Source organism: Mauremys mutica, chromosome 8 (genome assembly GCF_020497125.1).
Source record: "Mauremys mutica isolate MM-2020 ecotype Southern chromosome 8, ASM2049712v1, whole genome shotgun sequence".
NCBI lineage: Eukaryota > Metazoa > Chordata > Testudines > Geoemydidae > Mauremys > Mauremys mutica.
In genome coordinates, this window is record NC_059079.1 from 32,820,776 (window position 1) to 32,837,693 (window position 16,918).

General features: G+C 41.6%; 1 protein-coding gene across 12 annotated transcripts in view; it reads right to left on the reverse strand.

The window, feature by feature from the left end:
- The window catches only part of HFM1 (helicase for meiosis 1), a 127,896-nt gene that overhangs the window by 46,463 nt on the left and 64,515 nt on the right, over positions 1-16,918 (reverse strand). For all 12 annotated transcript variants that reach the window (XM_045028280.1, XM_045028284.1, XM_045028285.1 and 9 more), the window contains 8 exons: positions 15,159-15,206; positions 12,616-12,696; positions 12,415-12,506; positions 11,939-12,045; positions 11,801-11,848; positions 11,488-11,585; positions 11,277-11,408; positions 1,399-1,484 (listed from right to left, as the gene is read on the reverse strand). In XM_045028280.1, coding sequence (XP_044884215.1) covers positions 1,399-1,484; positions 11,277-11,408; positions 11,488-11,585; positions 11,801-11,848; positions 11,939-12,045; positions 12,415-12,506; positions 12,616-12,696; positions 15,159-15,206 — 692 coding nt within the window. The remainder of the gene's footprint in view (positions 1-1,398; positions 1,485-11,276; positions 11,409-11,487; positions 11,586-11,800; positions 11,849-11,938; positions 12,046-12,414; positions 12,507-12,615; positions 12,697-15,158; positions 15,207-16,918) is intronic.

Below are 16,918 nucleotides of genomic sequence, written 5' to 3' on the forward strand. Positions count from 1 at the left end.
GGTGGCTCCCGGTCAGCGGCGGTGCTAAGGTAGGCTTCCTGCCTGTCCTGGCACCGCAGACCATGCTGCACCCCAGAAGTGGACACCAGCAGGTCTGGCTCCTAGGTGGAGGCGCGCAAGTGGCTCCACACGGCTCTCGCCCGCAGGCATGGTCCCCCCAGCTCCCATTGACCGGGAATCAGCCAATGGGAGGGCACAGCTGGTGCTCGGGACCGGGGCCACACGCAGAGCCCCATGGCCTCCCTGCCTAGAAGCCAGACCTGCTGTTGGCTGCTTCCGGGGTGTAGACTGCTGTCAGAACAGGTAGGGACTAGCCTGCCTTAGCCAGGCAGCACCGTACTGAATGTGGCAGGGATTCTGCGGAGAAAGTAATATGCGATCATATAATTAAATATTGTATCAAAATGCATAAACAAAAGGGAGCCAAATTAAGGTTGCACAGGAAATCTTAATTCTGGCATTTTCTAACTTTGGAGTACTTGACTTTGCAACTTTTTATATTATGATAAAATAATAGTAAACTACATATGAGAGAAATTTAAAACCAAGGACAAGGAACCAAGTAAGGCCATCTGAGTCATTAAAAAAAACCAAACCAAATATAAGATTCCTATCTCCCTACCTCCAATGGTAACCTGAATAGCAACCTAACCAAAAACCCAGAAATGCTTCAAACTGTTGCTCCTCTCCGGAGTAGAGCCAGACCTCAAAAAGCTGCCTCTAGTGCCTACATTAGGTATCTATACTATGTTGTCCTAAACTTTAATGTATTAAATGATGAAACACACGAAACTGGGGGGGGGGGAGAGGGAACAGGCAGAGAAGGCAAATTAAGATCTAACAAATTCCCAAATGCAAAACAAGAGTATTAATGAAGCCCACAACATTTGGAGATCTGAAAGAGCACCTTACACACTGTGAGGCGAGGATGCTATCACACTTGAGAACCAGAAATGCCAAAGAAATTGTGAATCAGGAGACCACCAAAATTTAATCCCACATCCCACAGCGGTGAGATCCTGGCCTCACTGATGTTCAATGGGAGTTTTGCCACTGACTTCAGCAGGGCCAGGATTTTATTCTACGACTTTCTACTACTAAAAGGATTATGATGAAATTCCTGAATTTGAACTATTATTATTTTAGTTAGTGGAAAGTTCTAGGGTGAATCTCTCTTCCCCCATATGGTAATACAAAAATGTCAGTAAAATTAAGATGTAACTTATAATTGAAGCAAAACATCAACTTAACCAGCTTCAGGAAAAGAATCAACTACCTCTGTCAGATAATTGCATATTTCTTTAATCTAGTGTGATACTTAAAACATTGGAGTCTGTAACTTAAGTATTAAACATTAGCATTTTCCTTGTATGAATATGCATATAAAAATTTAAATACCAATTCAAGCTCCCTTGCATTTGCATCTTCAATTTTTTTAAACGATGTCAGACCTGCATTTACCATTGCATTTGATAGTGTTACACCTGTAAAAATTGAAAAATGCTGTAATATTTTTATATGGAATTCCTAATCCTAAATTATTATTTTCAACCACTGCATTATGGCAAATAAATATAAAGCATAACTAATTTTAACAAGAGGTCTTTTATCTAGCATTTTTTCAATAGGTGGTCAATGTTTTCTTTTCAACAATAGTCAATTTTATTTCTCTTCAGGTGGTCAGAAAATTTAATATTCTTTAGTTCAGTTCATACAACAGTATAAACAAAACATAAAAGCAATAAAATGAAGTATAAAACATTTGAGAATGACAATGTCTTTTACTAAGTTATAGAATCAAAGAAAGGCAGATCAAGGGCCAATTCCTGCAGGCTTTACTCAGGAAAAACTCCAACAGTCAGCAAATAACTAATGTGAACACACAAATGAATAAACAGCATGGCACTGAAATAAAATAAGTTTTCATCCAAGAGACTCCTGTTGACTATCCAATGGATCCTTTAATCATATGCTAGAAATCCCTGTGAAGTCTATCTTTTTTTGAGTAAGATGTAACTAAAATCCACTCTAGGGAGAGCCACTTGTCTCCAAAATCTTCTGGGAGAATATACAGTCCCTGAACAGATTTAGCAAAACACCTGATTAGAATCAGGAAAAGAACAGGCAGTCTCTGTGATCTATTGGACTAAAGGATAAGCTAGAAGGGAATTCTGCAAAAAAACACACCTCTGCAAGTATTCCCAATTCCTCAGTCTCCCTTTTGGGGTTTGGGAGTCAGCACTAGATTCCAAATCAGGAAATTCCTTCTTGGAACTATGACTCACTGGAATGAATACAAATAACTTCAGACAGAAAAGTCTACTTGGAAGAAATGGAGGTTACTTACTGTAACTGGAAGTTCTTTGAGATGTGTGGTCCTATCTCTATTCAACACATGGTTACACATGCTGCACACTATATGCCCAAGTGTGAGATTTTAACAAGCAGTGTCCGTTGGTCCACACATGTGCAGTCAGGGCCGGCTCCACATTTTTTGCTGTCCCAAGGAAAAAAAAAAGCCAGAATGCCGCCGCTGAAGCAAAAACAACAACAACAAAAAAAGGCCGGAGTGCCACCCCTTGAAAAATGCCACCCCAAAGAGCCGGAATGTCACCCCTTGAAAACTGCTGCCCCAAGCACATGCTTGGAACGCTGATGCCTAGAGACGGCCCTGTGTACAGTAGGTCTCCTCATTCTCCCAAGCAAGAGTATAAGAGACAGTGCAGGTCATTGCCCCTTCAGTTCCTCTTCTTACTGCGAATCTAATCAGATCCGAAGCAGAGGGGATGGAAGATGGGTAGTGCACTACAGATAGTGAACACACATGTAAAAGAATTTCCAGTTACAGTACATAACCTCCATTTCATCCTCAAGTCCTGGTCCCTATGTGTATTCCACATGTAGATGATGGGCAAGCTGTGCTCAGACTGGAGGTGGGTGTGAGGAAGCAGGCTGCAAAGATGCTTGCAGTACTGCAGATCCCATTGCTGAAACTGCAGCAGAGGCCTGGATTAGTGCATGTTTAGCAAATGTGTTGTAAGGGACCAGGGCACAGGTGGTCTGGTCTAGAGGTCACAGCTGGGCTGGGGTCCACACATCAGGGTGGGTAATCAGTGAACAGGGGTCGGAGGAAATCACTGGAGCCGGGTTCAATACAAGAGTCAAGATCCAAGTCAGACCAGGATCAGAGAACATAGGTAGTACAAGGCTGAATTGGGAGGCAGGAATCAGGGTCAGAGTAAGGCTGGAGTCAGAGACTGGATATAAGAGGTACTACCAGGCTAAAGTCAGGAGGCAAGAGCAAGGGTCAGGCTGGGATTGGAGACCAGAAATCAGGAGACAAGGTGAGGTCTGGAATTGCAGCAGGCCCAAAGTCTGTGTGGCTGCCCAGACAATTTCCTGGGGCAATCACCAGGGTTAAATAGGGTAGTTGACCAATCAGAGGGCCGCAGGCTACTGCCACTCAGTCTCCATAGTGCTTCCTGACTATGGCTCTGCAGGTCCTCTTGACAGCACTGTGAGAATGTCAGCTGTCTTACGTTCTGAAGACCTGGGTTCTAGTCCATGTATCCGTACATCAGCCCCTTCTTCAGAGGTATCCTTCCTTGAGATGGGCGCTGGGCCTGGTTTATCTGTGGGGTCTTGATGAAATTTTTAGTGGGGCAGGGGCATGGACATGAACATGGGCAGCAGGTTCCCAGGAGTGTTCTTCAGGACCCTAGCCTTCTCAATTGATTAAGTAGTACAGTCTCCCCTTCTTCAGTTTAGAGTCAGGATAGCATGGACTAAATGTCCTTGGACCTAGACTGGTGGGGGCAGCTGTTGGGACCAATCAAGAAAGGGGTGCCTCTGTGTAATGCTTTAGGAGAGATGCATGGAAAACTGGATAACTTTCAAGAGATTGAGGAAGCTGCCATTTGAATGTGACAGGGTTGATTTGCTGACAAATCTGGAAGGGTCTGAGGAACTGGTGGTCTAGCTTGAGGGATGGCCTGTTCATACAGAGGTGTTTTGCTGCAAGCCAGACCTTTAGACACACCATGAGAGCTGGGCCTTCCTGGTGTCAACAGCCGCATACTGCTTGTAGTTCCTTTTCACATCTTCAAGGTGGTCCTTAAGTTTCTCCTGGATATGGTTAATTTGTTGGTTTCAGTCACCGGCTGCTGGGTTCGTGGAGGCTGCTGGCAAGGCCAGGTGAAAGTGAGGTTGGATCCCATAATTTGCAAAGAAGGCAATCTGCCCCGTGGAGGCATAATCAGCATTGTTGTATGAGAACTTGGCATAAAAAAGGAGGGACAACTAGTTATCTTGAGGGTAGCTGACCAAGCACCATAGGTATTGCTCTAATACTTAGTTCACCACTCTCTCTCCGCCCATCTGTCTGGTAGTGATACATGGAGGAAGTAAAAGTGTGAACATCCATTAGCCAGAGGGCTTTATGCCAAACGCGTAAGACCAACTGAGAGCCTTGGTCCAAAGTGCTACAGTCTGAAAGCCCATGAAGATGGATCACATGAACTTCTAGGAGTCGAGCCATTGTTTTAACAGAGGTTAGGCCGATACAGTGGATGAAATGTGCCATTTTGATCAATTGGTCTACAACAGTTAAGGCGACTGTGTGGCCAAAGGAAGGGAGTTGCACTATGGAGTCCAGGGTGATTGAGGCCTGGGGTCTCTGGAGTACTAGGGCATCAAGGGGCATCCTGGTTTGAGCACACAGGTCACAAGAGTCAACATGGTCCTGGACTTCAACTTGCCTACGGGGCCACTAGAAGAAATGGGAAGGCGTGCGGAAGTCTTAAGGTGGCCAAAGTGGCCTGTCAACGGAGGGTCATGGCAAAGATGGAGCCCTTCTAGCTGGGGGCACCTCGGTGGAATGTATATGCACCCATCGATGTAGGTGAGCCTATCCTGTGTAGAGCACTGCATTTTTGTTCTGGGTCTCGTTTGCTCAGGCTGTTCTGTCACCTCCTGAACTAACAGGTTGCCCTGCAAAGTGGATAGGATTAAATCAAGCAAGTTCTGGTGTATTGTAGCACTAAGGAAGTTGTGAGGTTTTAGGAGACAGGGTGGTTCTTGGTTAGGCTCCTCATTCTCTTGGCAATATTCCCCCTTTCAGGAAATGCCATCGGCTTTCCCATTCCTGCTTCCTGGGCAATAGGTGATGATAAAAATCAAACTGAGAGAAGAATAATGCCTTTATCGAGATGTCTTTGGTTCAAAGCTTGAGCCGCACAAGGATATTCAAGGTCAGAAAAGACTTGCATTAGGTGTTGGGCTTCCTGGAGGTTATGGCACCACTCTTCAAAGGCTGATTTAGTGTATTTCCTTATCTAGTGTATCATAATGCCATTTGGCAGAGGTGAATAGGAAGCCCAGGGGTGCAACATTTGCTGTGGACCACGTCTCTGAGACAGTATGGCCCCAATGGCTACACTTGAGGCACTGGCTTCCACTCTGAATGCCTGGGCGAGGGCCGAGTGTGCTAAAATCGGAGTGGTGGTGAAAGCAGCCTTGAGCTCTTCAAAAGCATGGTCAGCTTCGTGTGTCCAAATGAACGTGATGGTCTTGCAGAGGAGGTTGGTCATGGGGTCTCTGTGCCCTGAGAAGCCTGGAATGAAATTCTGGTAAAAATTCAAGAAGCCCAGAAAATTCTGTAACTCCTGGGGGGACTGGGGCATTGCCCCGCTGTGGATTGCCTCTAACTTCTGTTGGTCCAGCTGGGGAAAGGATGCAACCCAAGAATTCTATGGAGGACTGATCAAAGGTACCTTTTTCCAATTTCATGAACAGGCTATACTTTCATAGTTTTTCCAGGATGGAATGAAATGGTAACAATGCTGATCAGGATTATCTGAAAACGCAAGTATGTCATCAAGAAAGATGACTACATACTACTACAGGATGTCTCTAAATACATTGTTCACAGAGTGCTGAAAGGTCGCTGAAGCATTGGTCAGACTGAATGGCATTACTAGATATTCAAAGTGCCCACAGAGGTTTTTAAAAGCGGTCTTCCATTCACCTCCTACCCTGATGTGCAATAGTTTGTACGCACCCCGGAGGTCCAGTTTGGTGAAAATTCTGGTAGATTGCACATGTTCTAGTAACTCTGAGATTAAGGGTGGGGGATATCAGTTATGGTATGTCACCTGGCTTAGGGCCCAATAGTCTACATAAATTTGTCTCCCTTTGCTGGGATGAAATAGTACCTCTCAGCCCTCTTAGGTGTGGGGCTACAGGATGCTGGGCTGTGCCAGATTGATCTTGCCAGTTCCAATATGGTCTCGTTAACTGGGAGGGCCATTTTACTTCGGCCCTAAGGCTGCAGAAAGTCCAGCGGTCAGTGGTATGGGTCTTGGACTTCCTCCAGGGGTATCTAGAGATTGTTAACCACTCTTTGCAGCAACTCCTGGTATTGCCTATGGTTATCTGGTGGGGATGGAGAAACCACCTCATCTGGGGAGGAGGAGGAGGAGGAGGAGATCCTGTTGAACTGCTGGTACTTGTGATTCTGGCTCAATATCCTCCTCATACACTCACAGATCCAATTGTTGATGAGAAGAAGAGCAGAAAGACTCCGGAGTGGATCCCGAACATCTGTTACAGGGATCCCACAGTTCCCAATAAGGCCAGAACGAGGGGCCAATTGTTTGTGGGGGACTCTATGGCATGGGGTAACATCGGTCTCTGGGAAGTCATATCTATAAGGGTAGTGGCTGTAAGTCCTGAATTGACTGTCTGGGCTTGACTCTCTCCAAGAGGGATGTAGGAGGGGCCAGCATGAATCTGAAGATTGTCCTTGTTGAAATGGCAGAACCATCAGTACCAGGGCAATCCTGCCTGATGGCTGTAAGTGAGAGGATTAATGGGAAATCAAAGTAGTAACATCTTCTGTCCCTTAGGAAGGCTGGGCCAGAGAAGATGGGGGGACTGCAAGTAGAAAAAGATATCCACCGGTGCCATGTAGGTCTGTGTGTGTACCGGTTTGCAATGGGTCCCAGTGGTCGGCACCACCAATACCAGTGTGTCACTGGGTGCGGTATATTTTTTGGGTGGACAAGTCGGAACCAAGAAGTCCAGACCTGCACTTGTAGATGGAAGCGGCAGATAACAGTCCTTATGTTTTGGTGACAGAATCACTGACGGAAATGTCAGATCCTTCTTCCTACACACTTTACCCTGCAATCTAGGAGGTTTTAGCAGAGCCAGTTTCTTGTGGTCTGCGTGTGAAGGCACCTGACTTCGATGGGCTCAGGGACGGATCATGTCTCCTATGTATAGACCTCAACGGAGATCTGCCCTTGTGCCCATAACAGTGCCCCTTACTCTCATGGGAAGACCTGAAGGGTCTTTGGGCTTAGAAACCAAAAGCTCTGCTCTTACTCATGTCTCCCTGGCCCAGACTGGAAAGGGGCCTCATGGCCTTCTCCATCAAGTGTTTCCTAAAGTGAAGCTCATAGGCGCTATAAGCCATTGGTAGAAACAAGTGACAAGTACTGCACTTTGCAGAAATATGTGTCTCACTCAGACAGCAGAGACAGTGTTGCCGTTTATCAGTAACAGAGAAGGATCTAGGGCAGAAGACACAGATTTTGAAGCCCAAGACTCTGGGCATAGTCCCAGATTGTGGGGAGGGAATCCCCAGTCAGGAAGGAAGCTACACTAAAACTATAACTTTACTAAATCTAGGAAGAATAACTATTTACAATTTTATTTACAGGTTCTTTGAAAAACTGAAGAACGAACGAACTACGGATTCTGCCTCAAGCCATGCAATGATAACAAGGAACTGGGGGGCATTGACCCACACGCTTTTTATACCCTCACTCGGGAGCACAAGGAGACCTACTGCACATGTGCGAGGCAACAGACACAGCTTGTTAAAATCTCTGAACTTGGGTGCATTGTACGCATGCATACCCACGTGTAGAATTCACATAGGAACCAGCACTAGAAGAAAAAGTATCAGCATTCATCATAAATAATTTTCTAGGAACAGTGAAAGAAGACTAAGAATACGCAACTTAGAAGTCCTCAAGCTTTTTTAGATAACTTCTGGGAGGAAAGGTTAGTCTCCTGATAAGATTTAGCAGCCAAGGAGGACTCACTGTTTGTGTCAAGAACTTTGTAGTTAAGAGTACAGGAAGGGGCCTGTTGAAATCCCTTCCCTCAATGAAGTATTGAAGCACCTCTTCCAGGTCTGACTTAGGGACAGCCTCTCTTCCTAACAGACAGGCTTCTTCCCCTTTTGTGATAACTTTGTGCAGGCTGTCTTTTCCAGCCCCAGAGTCCGCATCAATCACTTTATTAGTTTGCTGTTACTTCAGCAAATATCTCTACCCTCTTGGATGGTGATTGGTCATAATCCTGCCTGCCAGAAGAAGCGAGGAGAAACTGCCATTTGATATAATAGCCCGGAGCAGCATTTCTGCTGAACATCAGGGAGAAATGTGGAGGGTACTAGAAAATGCAAGAAGCATTTAGAACAGTCCTAAATTGAACAAGGCCAAGTGTCAATTAAAAAAAAAATCATACATTTAGGAGATAAACTGACCACAAAGCTTGAAGTTTCTAAGATTTATGCAACACTGACATACAGAGACCCAAAAATGTAATAAAAATAAATAAATCCAAGACCACAATGCATGTTGAATGATGTCAGTAAATTCACACCCAACTGTGTAGTTAGAATAACTGACCTCACTTTACAAAGATAAAAAATTGAGTTAGCTGCCAGAGCATGAAAGAATTCAAGAATTTGAAGAAAGTATTGATATCAACTCTAATTCAGCAATTGTTTGACCCACCGAAAGAGTACCTTCAAAAGGAACCTGGGAGCTCTACTGCTACAGAGGCATGAAAATGAATGGCTGTCAATAAAATATGCTGCAACAGCTATGACAGCAGCAGAAAAACATACAAGAGGAAACCAAAAGAGAAAAATATGTAGGCCTTTTATATGGCTGTATCACAATTTTCTGTACAACTGTAGCTGAAAAGTTGAAATTGACCTTAACCCACTGACTACAACACACAAGAAAGTACTTTGAGAAGAATATAGAAGTTACTTCTGCTGACTTGGGCTCATAAGGCTCAGGCTGCAGGACTATAAAATTGCAGTGTAGATGGAGCCCAGCATTTGTGACCTGCTCCAGCCCAAGCCCTAACATCTACACTGCAATTTTTAGCCCTGCAGCCTGAACCTGAGTCAGCCGACGCAAGCCAGCTGTGAATGTTTTACTGCAGTGTAGACAGACCATGAAAGTACAAAAGTATAGTTTAATCCTGTAGTTCTGGCCAGGACATCATCTAGTAATTGCAGACTGTCAAGAGCATATGTTCTCTTTGCTACCTCCCAAATAGATGATCTAGAATAAGCAGTTACCAGTTCATGTGAACCCGATAAAAGCACCATGTGCCTTTTTGCCACAAATAAAAGATTAGCAGGAAAGAGAAACAGCTAAGGATGAAACAATACAAGAAGTAATACATGCTCTAAGTACTGGATAGAGTCAACACTTCCCCACATGCATATTCACCATATAAAAATGAACCTCTCATTGATTTTGGGAGTACTCATGAAATGTACAAAAACAATAAATTCCATAGTCATAAGAAGAAAAATACTGGAAAGAATATGGACCTGATTCTCATTTACATGAGGGCCCCTTTACAAAGTACATTTACTCCCACTCCCAGTGCATTGTAAAGGGACCTTACTGTACATGAGAATTAAGTCCCATACCAAAAACTCCTTGGAATGACTAAAAGAAAAGGGCAGAAGTAATATTCTGGCCACATATAAACAGTGATATGGATGAAATAATAAGCAAGTGTGGAACCTGCCTGAAATACTGAGATTCACAATGTGAAAGAAACATGACATCACGTGAACAACCTACAATACTCGAAGGCAAAATTGGAATAGATTTATTTGCCCACCAGGCATGATTACCTGATCATAATGGACTATTTTAACCACTTTCTAGATTGATACTTCAAGATACCACAGCTTCAACTGTGATCACTAAGTCTGTATTTGCATGTCATGGAATTTCAAGGACTGCAATGGACCACAGTTCAAGAATACAGAATTAATAGATCTTGCTAAAACTTATGAAATTCAGTATATCATCTAGTTCTTGATACCCACAAGAAAACAGATTTGAAGAATGTGGACTCTGTAGAGTGAAGGGAAAAAGGCAATTTATTAAGCACTACTCAATTATAGAGCAACACAGCTGCAATGTGAAAAATCACGAGAAGCACAAAAAAGTGTAATAGATCAACTGTGTTTCAGACTATTTCAAAGAGAGTGAACAGACTGTTTAAGACATAGACATGCCTAAACCCCCAAGGCTGCAGATACAGAAAAGTGCTGAAGATTAATTAGATTGACTGATATTATAAAAATAACATTAAAAATGTTAAGTTAAATCACTGTTAGACTTTGTTCAATTAGAGAATATGGTGAATTTTTTTAAAAGAGAAGGTGTGCCCTAAAGAGCTAAACTGTAGCAGGAAGTTGCTACACATTCTGTAGGACTCTATTCAGTACCATTACTCCTGTCTCCCACACAGCACCAAGAAGCAGCTGCAGAGACCCAGGCAGCAAGGTTAGATTACAGCAGCGTTAGTCCTGTACTTATTTTCTACGTAATCTCCTGTTGTTAGGTAAATAAATACATTATCTTAAAGCCTGTCTCAGACATCATTAACATACTACATTTGTCACAATTATGTCATCCTTGAAAGTGCCCTGTGTGTGAATTTTCAATGAAAAGACTGTCTACCATTGAGGAAAACAGTAATGTTATAGGACAGGGTTGTGTACATTATCAGCAAAGCAGCAGAAATTCAATATTTTGCAGGATACATCACAAATTACAAAAAGATTAATTAAAGTACAAATATCAGTTGTTTCTGCCAAGACAACGGATAGTTCAATTTTCTTTATAAACATGAATCTGATACTGCTAAATCTCTGGAAAAAGTTCCTTAAATGTTTTCTCTAGTGTATTTTTGTTGTTATTCCTAGATCAAAGTTTTCATTCTAGTTACTAATCCAGTTAAGAATTTACTGATTCTGAAAGAATTTGTACTGGTCTGTCAACTAATCATCCTTGCAAGAGAGTCTTTTCTACCATGATTCTGGCAAATGAAAAGTTGGAAGACTTATTTAGTCCAGAAAACAGATCTTCTAAAAGTTTACAGTGAAGTTAATGATGAACTTTGACACACTATTATAATTACTGTTTCTTTCTTGTACCTACCAATTTTTTCTAGCTGTTTAGATACATGCAGAGAGTTTTCCCACAGTTTGCACCTGAAACACTTAGCTAAAATCAAAGAGTTTAATAATGCAGGAAAATTGTTTTTACGTGATGCCAGAAAGTCAGATAACCCTACAAAAGAAAAAATATATTTAATAATATAATACAGTTTATTTTTAAATATATCAAAATGCATTAAATTTTAACATACATTTAGTAACTCTTAAGCCATGTCTGAAAATTTTGCCTATATCTTGTGTCAAAGTGAAGTCTTGAATAGGAATGCATCCTAACTGAGCCTGAATAAGACTGAAAAAGAAACATTTCTTAGTATATAAAACAATATTAGTAAACAAAATATAATAAAACAAGAGTCAAAGACGCCATTGAAAAACAAAGGCAAGTTCAAGATAAAAGCAACATTGTTTGGCATCTAACGGCATGAGCCTGCACACAATGAAGTCAATAGGAGTTTGGATCAGGGCTTTTATTTTCAAGCCAATGAGATATGACAAAATATTTACCAGTTTACTTTCATTTCTCTTGTTTTTATCTTCCCTTCCATTGGAAACCTGTATAATAAAACATACTGATTTTTTGCTATTCACTTTAACTAAAAAATATACTTTCTTTCTGAACATTAATTCATTGATTTTTTGTACCTGATAGTTATCCTGTTCTTGTCTTTATTCAAAGTGTTCAATATTTTCTTCTCATTTATTCTTAACTTGACATCCGAAAATTCAACGCAGCCGGATATCATTGTGATCTGTAACAATTTAACATTGTTTAACAGATCCTGTTTTCATGCAATTGTCGTTAGTAGTAAAATATAATGGAAGTAACAGCACAAGACAATATAGTATGTTATATATAATCAGAATTGCTTCAGAATTCCTTCATTCAGAAGGGTAAGATGACTCAGTGCTACATAACTGAGGAGAGTAAAAGATGGGAGAACTGGAAGATCTGAGACTAAAACCCTCAAAATCATACTGCATACATCTTATACATCTTGAACTTCATAATTCTTTGGTGTAAGGAAAAACAATATAAACTGTCTTCAATTCTGTTTTAAACTTACAGATTGTATAAATATATATATATATATTTTTTTCCCTTAGGAAAATTAAATTACCAGTTCAGATAAAGTTTCTTTTCCATTAATTGAGGAAAACTGTTTCACTGTATCAAATGCAATATAGTACCAAGCCATTAGTTTTCCAGTCTCTGTAGATGAAGATTAAAAATATTTAGTGCATTTTTTTAAAGAGATAAAATATTTTAAAAATATGTTTTCAATATTATAGTCTAAATTATATTATGAAGTAAATGTTACCTGTAGGTTTGAAATTAAATTCTTCATCCATCTTGATCAAATCAAGAGATGACAAATCATTCAAATTCTTCAAACACAATTCTGTCCAGAGTTTGAAAAGAGAAATTTATCTTTCGAACATGCAGGAAAAAAATACAATATTTTTGTATATACTAAGGAAAAGATTATAGTCTAAGTTACATCAGTGTAAAACCAGAGTAACTCCATTTAACTCAACAGAAGGCCTAAGCACACAATCCTTTTCCCATTGAAGTCAGTGGCAAAAATTCTTACTAAATTCACTGGGGCAGGCTCAAGCTCAACTATACATTCAACGAAAACCAACCAACCACTCTCACTTTAAAATTGTAGAAAGTGTGAAAGAAACTAGATGTGAGAAGTTTACAATGTCAACTTAAGCTCTGAAAAGGTTGAGAGTCCACTAATAATCATCTAACACAATACAATATTTTCACTAATTTTTAATGACGTAACAAGGCATGGCTATTCAAATGCATGTGTGATTGAGTTTTTAATGGTGTATGTACATTATAGTAACTGTGCCTGCATTTATTTCAATGGTTACAAATTCAAATAAACCTATGTAGTCACTAGCAGTGGATATTTGAATAATGATGATCAAAGTGTTTCCTTTGTTCTTATCTCTTTCGAAACTCAGAAAATTAAGTGCAAAAATGACATTAATACAATGTTGAGATTTTTCAATGCAAGTATGTCAAGAAACTCAAAGTTGTAGTTCCCATAGCAACCACAAATCATCCACATTGCATACACACAATATATATACATATACATACACATATATATATATATAAGACAATTATAATTAACAGAATATACATTACTACAAAATACTGCAAGAGGGCTGAGTTACAGTATCTGTTAGAATAATAAAGTTGAATTTCCCGATTTGTGTGGTTAAAATCTTAGCAAGTAATGTTCTATTACTATACCTATTTCTTATATGACAATATGAGACAATATGAAAGAAAGCATAGCATATTTGTTTTTATCATTTAAAGATGGGAGGGGCTGACCCCTAAACTGTTGAGTTTCATCTGGGTAATTTGATGGTATTGTCATAAATTGAGAAGTAATTTTAATATTTAAAGAGCCTTAAAGTAAATAATTATTTTATGTTCAAGCCATAACAAAATCGTCTTCTTAAAAATTCTTTAAGTAATAGTTAAAGACTATTCTATAAAAACCTGAGAACTGAAGAATATAACTGATCTTTTTGTATTTGCAAAGTCAATACATGTCTGCTTTAACAACAGTACAACATACAAGGTCCCTTAATTGCTTGATTGAATTATCTTATCTTACTTTATGGCATTGCTTTATCCATTTGCTATATGAATAAATGTATAACCAAGCTTAGAACAATTTTAGCATAGCAAAATAATTCTTAGAAGACCTAATAAATCAAACAGATTTGAGATATGACTAAATAAAGTATGGAACACTTTATGCATACAAATCTTGCAAGATGTGTAAGATTTCTCCTGGCATACCTAAACAGAATGAATAAATCGAGCAATAAATGCTAAATCTTTAGCAATGGAGCAGAATATGCATTGAAGGGCTTTGCTACATGTGAAAAATCTCATGGTCCTGGGGAATGGAATCCTCAGTCTAAACCAGCCAGACTGCATACGTAGCCAAATCACAGCCACCAATATAAGTAACATGAAAGAATAGCATATAAGGCCCTCCTATAGCTCACTGGATACACTCCCACTGGCCACAAAATACCATGCCCTTGACCTTTACAAAATTCTCCTCCCACCTTCCTCAGGGAGTTATGCAAAGTTTTCTATGATACAAGGCAGTATGAAGTTCCCCCGCACATAGTCTCTACTATTGCTGTGCATCAAGCATGCAGTTTTTAAATTGCTTTTGGGCAAGCTGCAGGTATTTAAGTTTTGCGGAAAGAGGAAATCTGATATTAAATTTCTGCAGAGCAAATTTTGAAGGAATGTGAAAAGAAATTAAATCAAATGACAAATCAATGGAGGGAAAGGAAGGAAAATGAAAAGCATTAAAAATGAAGTGAATCTTACTGTATGCAAAGTTTGATTTATAAGTAGGATATACAAGAAGTAGTATACCTGTGCATGTGGGCAAGAACTTGGGAAGAGGAGTATTTATGAAATCTTTTTTTTTGTAAAATAATCCTATTTGGAAAGTCCAGTATTTACAATATGGAATAGTATGTAAGTTAAATTAAAGTAATAGTAAAAAGCAACAAAAAGTCCTGTTGCACCTTATAGACTAACAGACATCTGTTAGTCTACAAGGTGCCACAGGACTCTGTCGCTTTTTACAGAGATTCAGACTAACATGGCTACCCCTCTGATACTTGAAAGTAATAGTGTTGCTTTAACAATTCACAGAAGGCTAGATTCAGCCAGCCTTAATCACACTGAATAGTATCTTGCTCCATCAGTAGTTCCACAGAAATGAATGGAGCTACTCAGATATGGTGGAAGAATCTGGCCCAAAATGACATGTTGTACTCAGAAAGATGAAAAGGCACTGACCTTGTAATTTTGCTTCAATTCCAACTGTGTCTAGTCCAGATGAAAAACCTGCAGGAAAAGAAAAAAATGGCCTTTTAAATTAATACAATCATGCATTTAATTTTCAACATTACTGTCTACCAAAACAATTTAGTGACTGTAAAAAATATCAATTTCAGTACAATGGTTGTACCTTTCATACTAATTGACACTTAAAATGGAGGCACGAAGTGGGTGAGGTAACATCTTTTATTGGACCAACTTCTGCATATATATGAAATAGTATCCATTTTAAGTTTGCAGTGTTTTTGTAACTGTGTTGGTCCCAGATATGAGAGAGAAGGTGGATGAGATATGTTTTATTGGATCGACTTCTGCTGATAGAGGGGACAAGCTTTGGAGCTTCACAGAGATCTTCCTTATTTAGGTCAGGAAATGGTGACCAGAGTGTCACAGCTACATACAAGGTTGGACAGATTGTTCAGAATAATGTTGCAGGAGACCGCTTCAAATGAAGATGGCACTGAACACCTCACCAGTTTTAGGACAAAGGAGGGTTAGGAGGCAGCAGAGTGCGTTAAAAATTGTAATGAGTCATAATTATATGAATAGTTATGAATTAAAGTTTTCAGGCTCATCTTTTGAAGGTGTTGTGCAGGTTTCCTGTAATGATGAGGCCTGGGGGTCAGATATAGAGTGATCACTTAAGTGTTTGCTCACATGTGATAGGGTGTTTCTGTCTTTTATAATTTTTGTTTGAGAGTTCATTTGAGAGCATAGTGATTGGCTGGTTTCACTCAGATAGTTGTTGTTGGGGCATCTGATACACTGGATCAGGTACACCACATATTGTGATAAATAAAAATAAAATAAAATATATGGAGATATGCCTATCTCAGAGAGCTGGAAGGGACCCCGAAAGGTCATTGAGGCCAGCCCGCTGCCTTCAATAGCAGGACCAAGTACTTGATTTTTTGCCCTAGATCCCTAAGTGGCCCCCTCAAGCAGGGCCGGCTTTAGGCCGATTCCGCTGATTCCCCTGAATTGGGCGCCGTGCCTAAGAGGGCCCCGCGCCCAGTGGTGAGCTGGAGCCAGTTCCCAAGCTCTGGCAGCTGTCTGCCCCGTCCCTGGCCCTCCCCTGAACACCCCGCCCCTCTTCCCCTCCCTCTGTCCTGCTTCCCACGAATCAGACGTTTGCGCGGGAAGCCTGGGAGGGTTCAGAAACAAGTGGCGGCTTCGCAAGGTAAGCTGGGGCGGGGGGACGCGAGGAGGGCTCCAGGGAGTCGCGGTGCAGCCCAGTCCGGCCCCGGCTAAGCGGCTCGCTCCGGACGAGCGCCACGGCCCCGGCTCCAGCCCTGGCCCCGGCCGGGCGGTGCGGCAGCTCCGGCTCCGGCCAGGCGGTGCGGCAGCTCCGGCCAGGCGGCATGGCAGCCCCAGCCCTAGCCCCGGCCAGGCGGTGCGGCGGCTTCGGCTCTGGCCCCAGTCCTGGCCCCGGCGCGGCTCCGGCAGGAGTAAGCGGCATGGTAAGAGACCGGGGCCGGGAGTGGGTTGGATAAGGCAGGGGCAGGGAGTCCCGGGGACAGGGAGCAGGTGTGTGTGGGAGGCTGGATCAGGCAGAGGTTCTGGGGGGGCAGTCAGGGGATGGGGAAGGGGGGGGTTGGGTAGGCGTGGGAGTTCCAGGGTCTGTCGGGGTGGTGGTGGATGGGGTTGGGACAGTCAGGGGACAGGGAGCAGGGCGAATTGGGTAGGGGGTGGATTCCTAGGGGGCAGTTAGGGTGGGG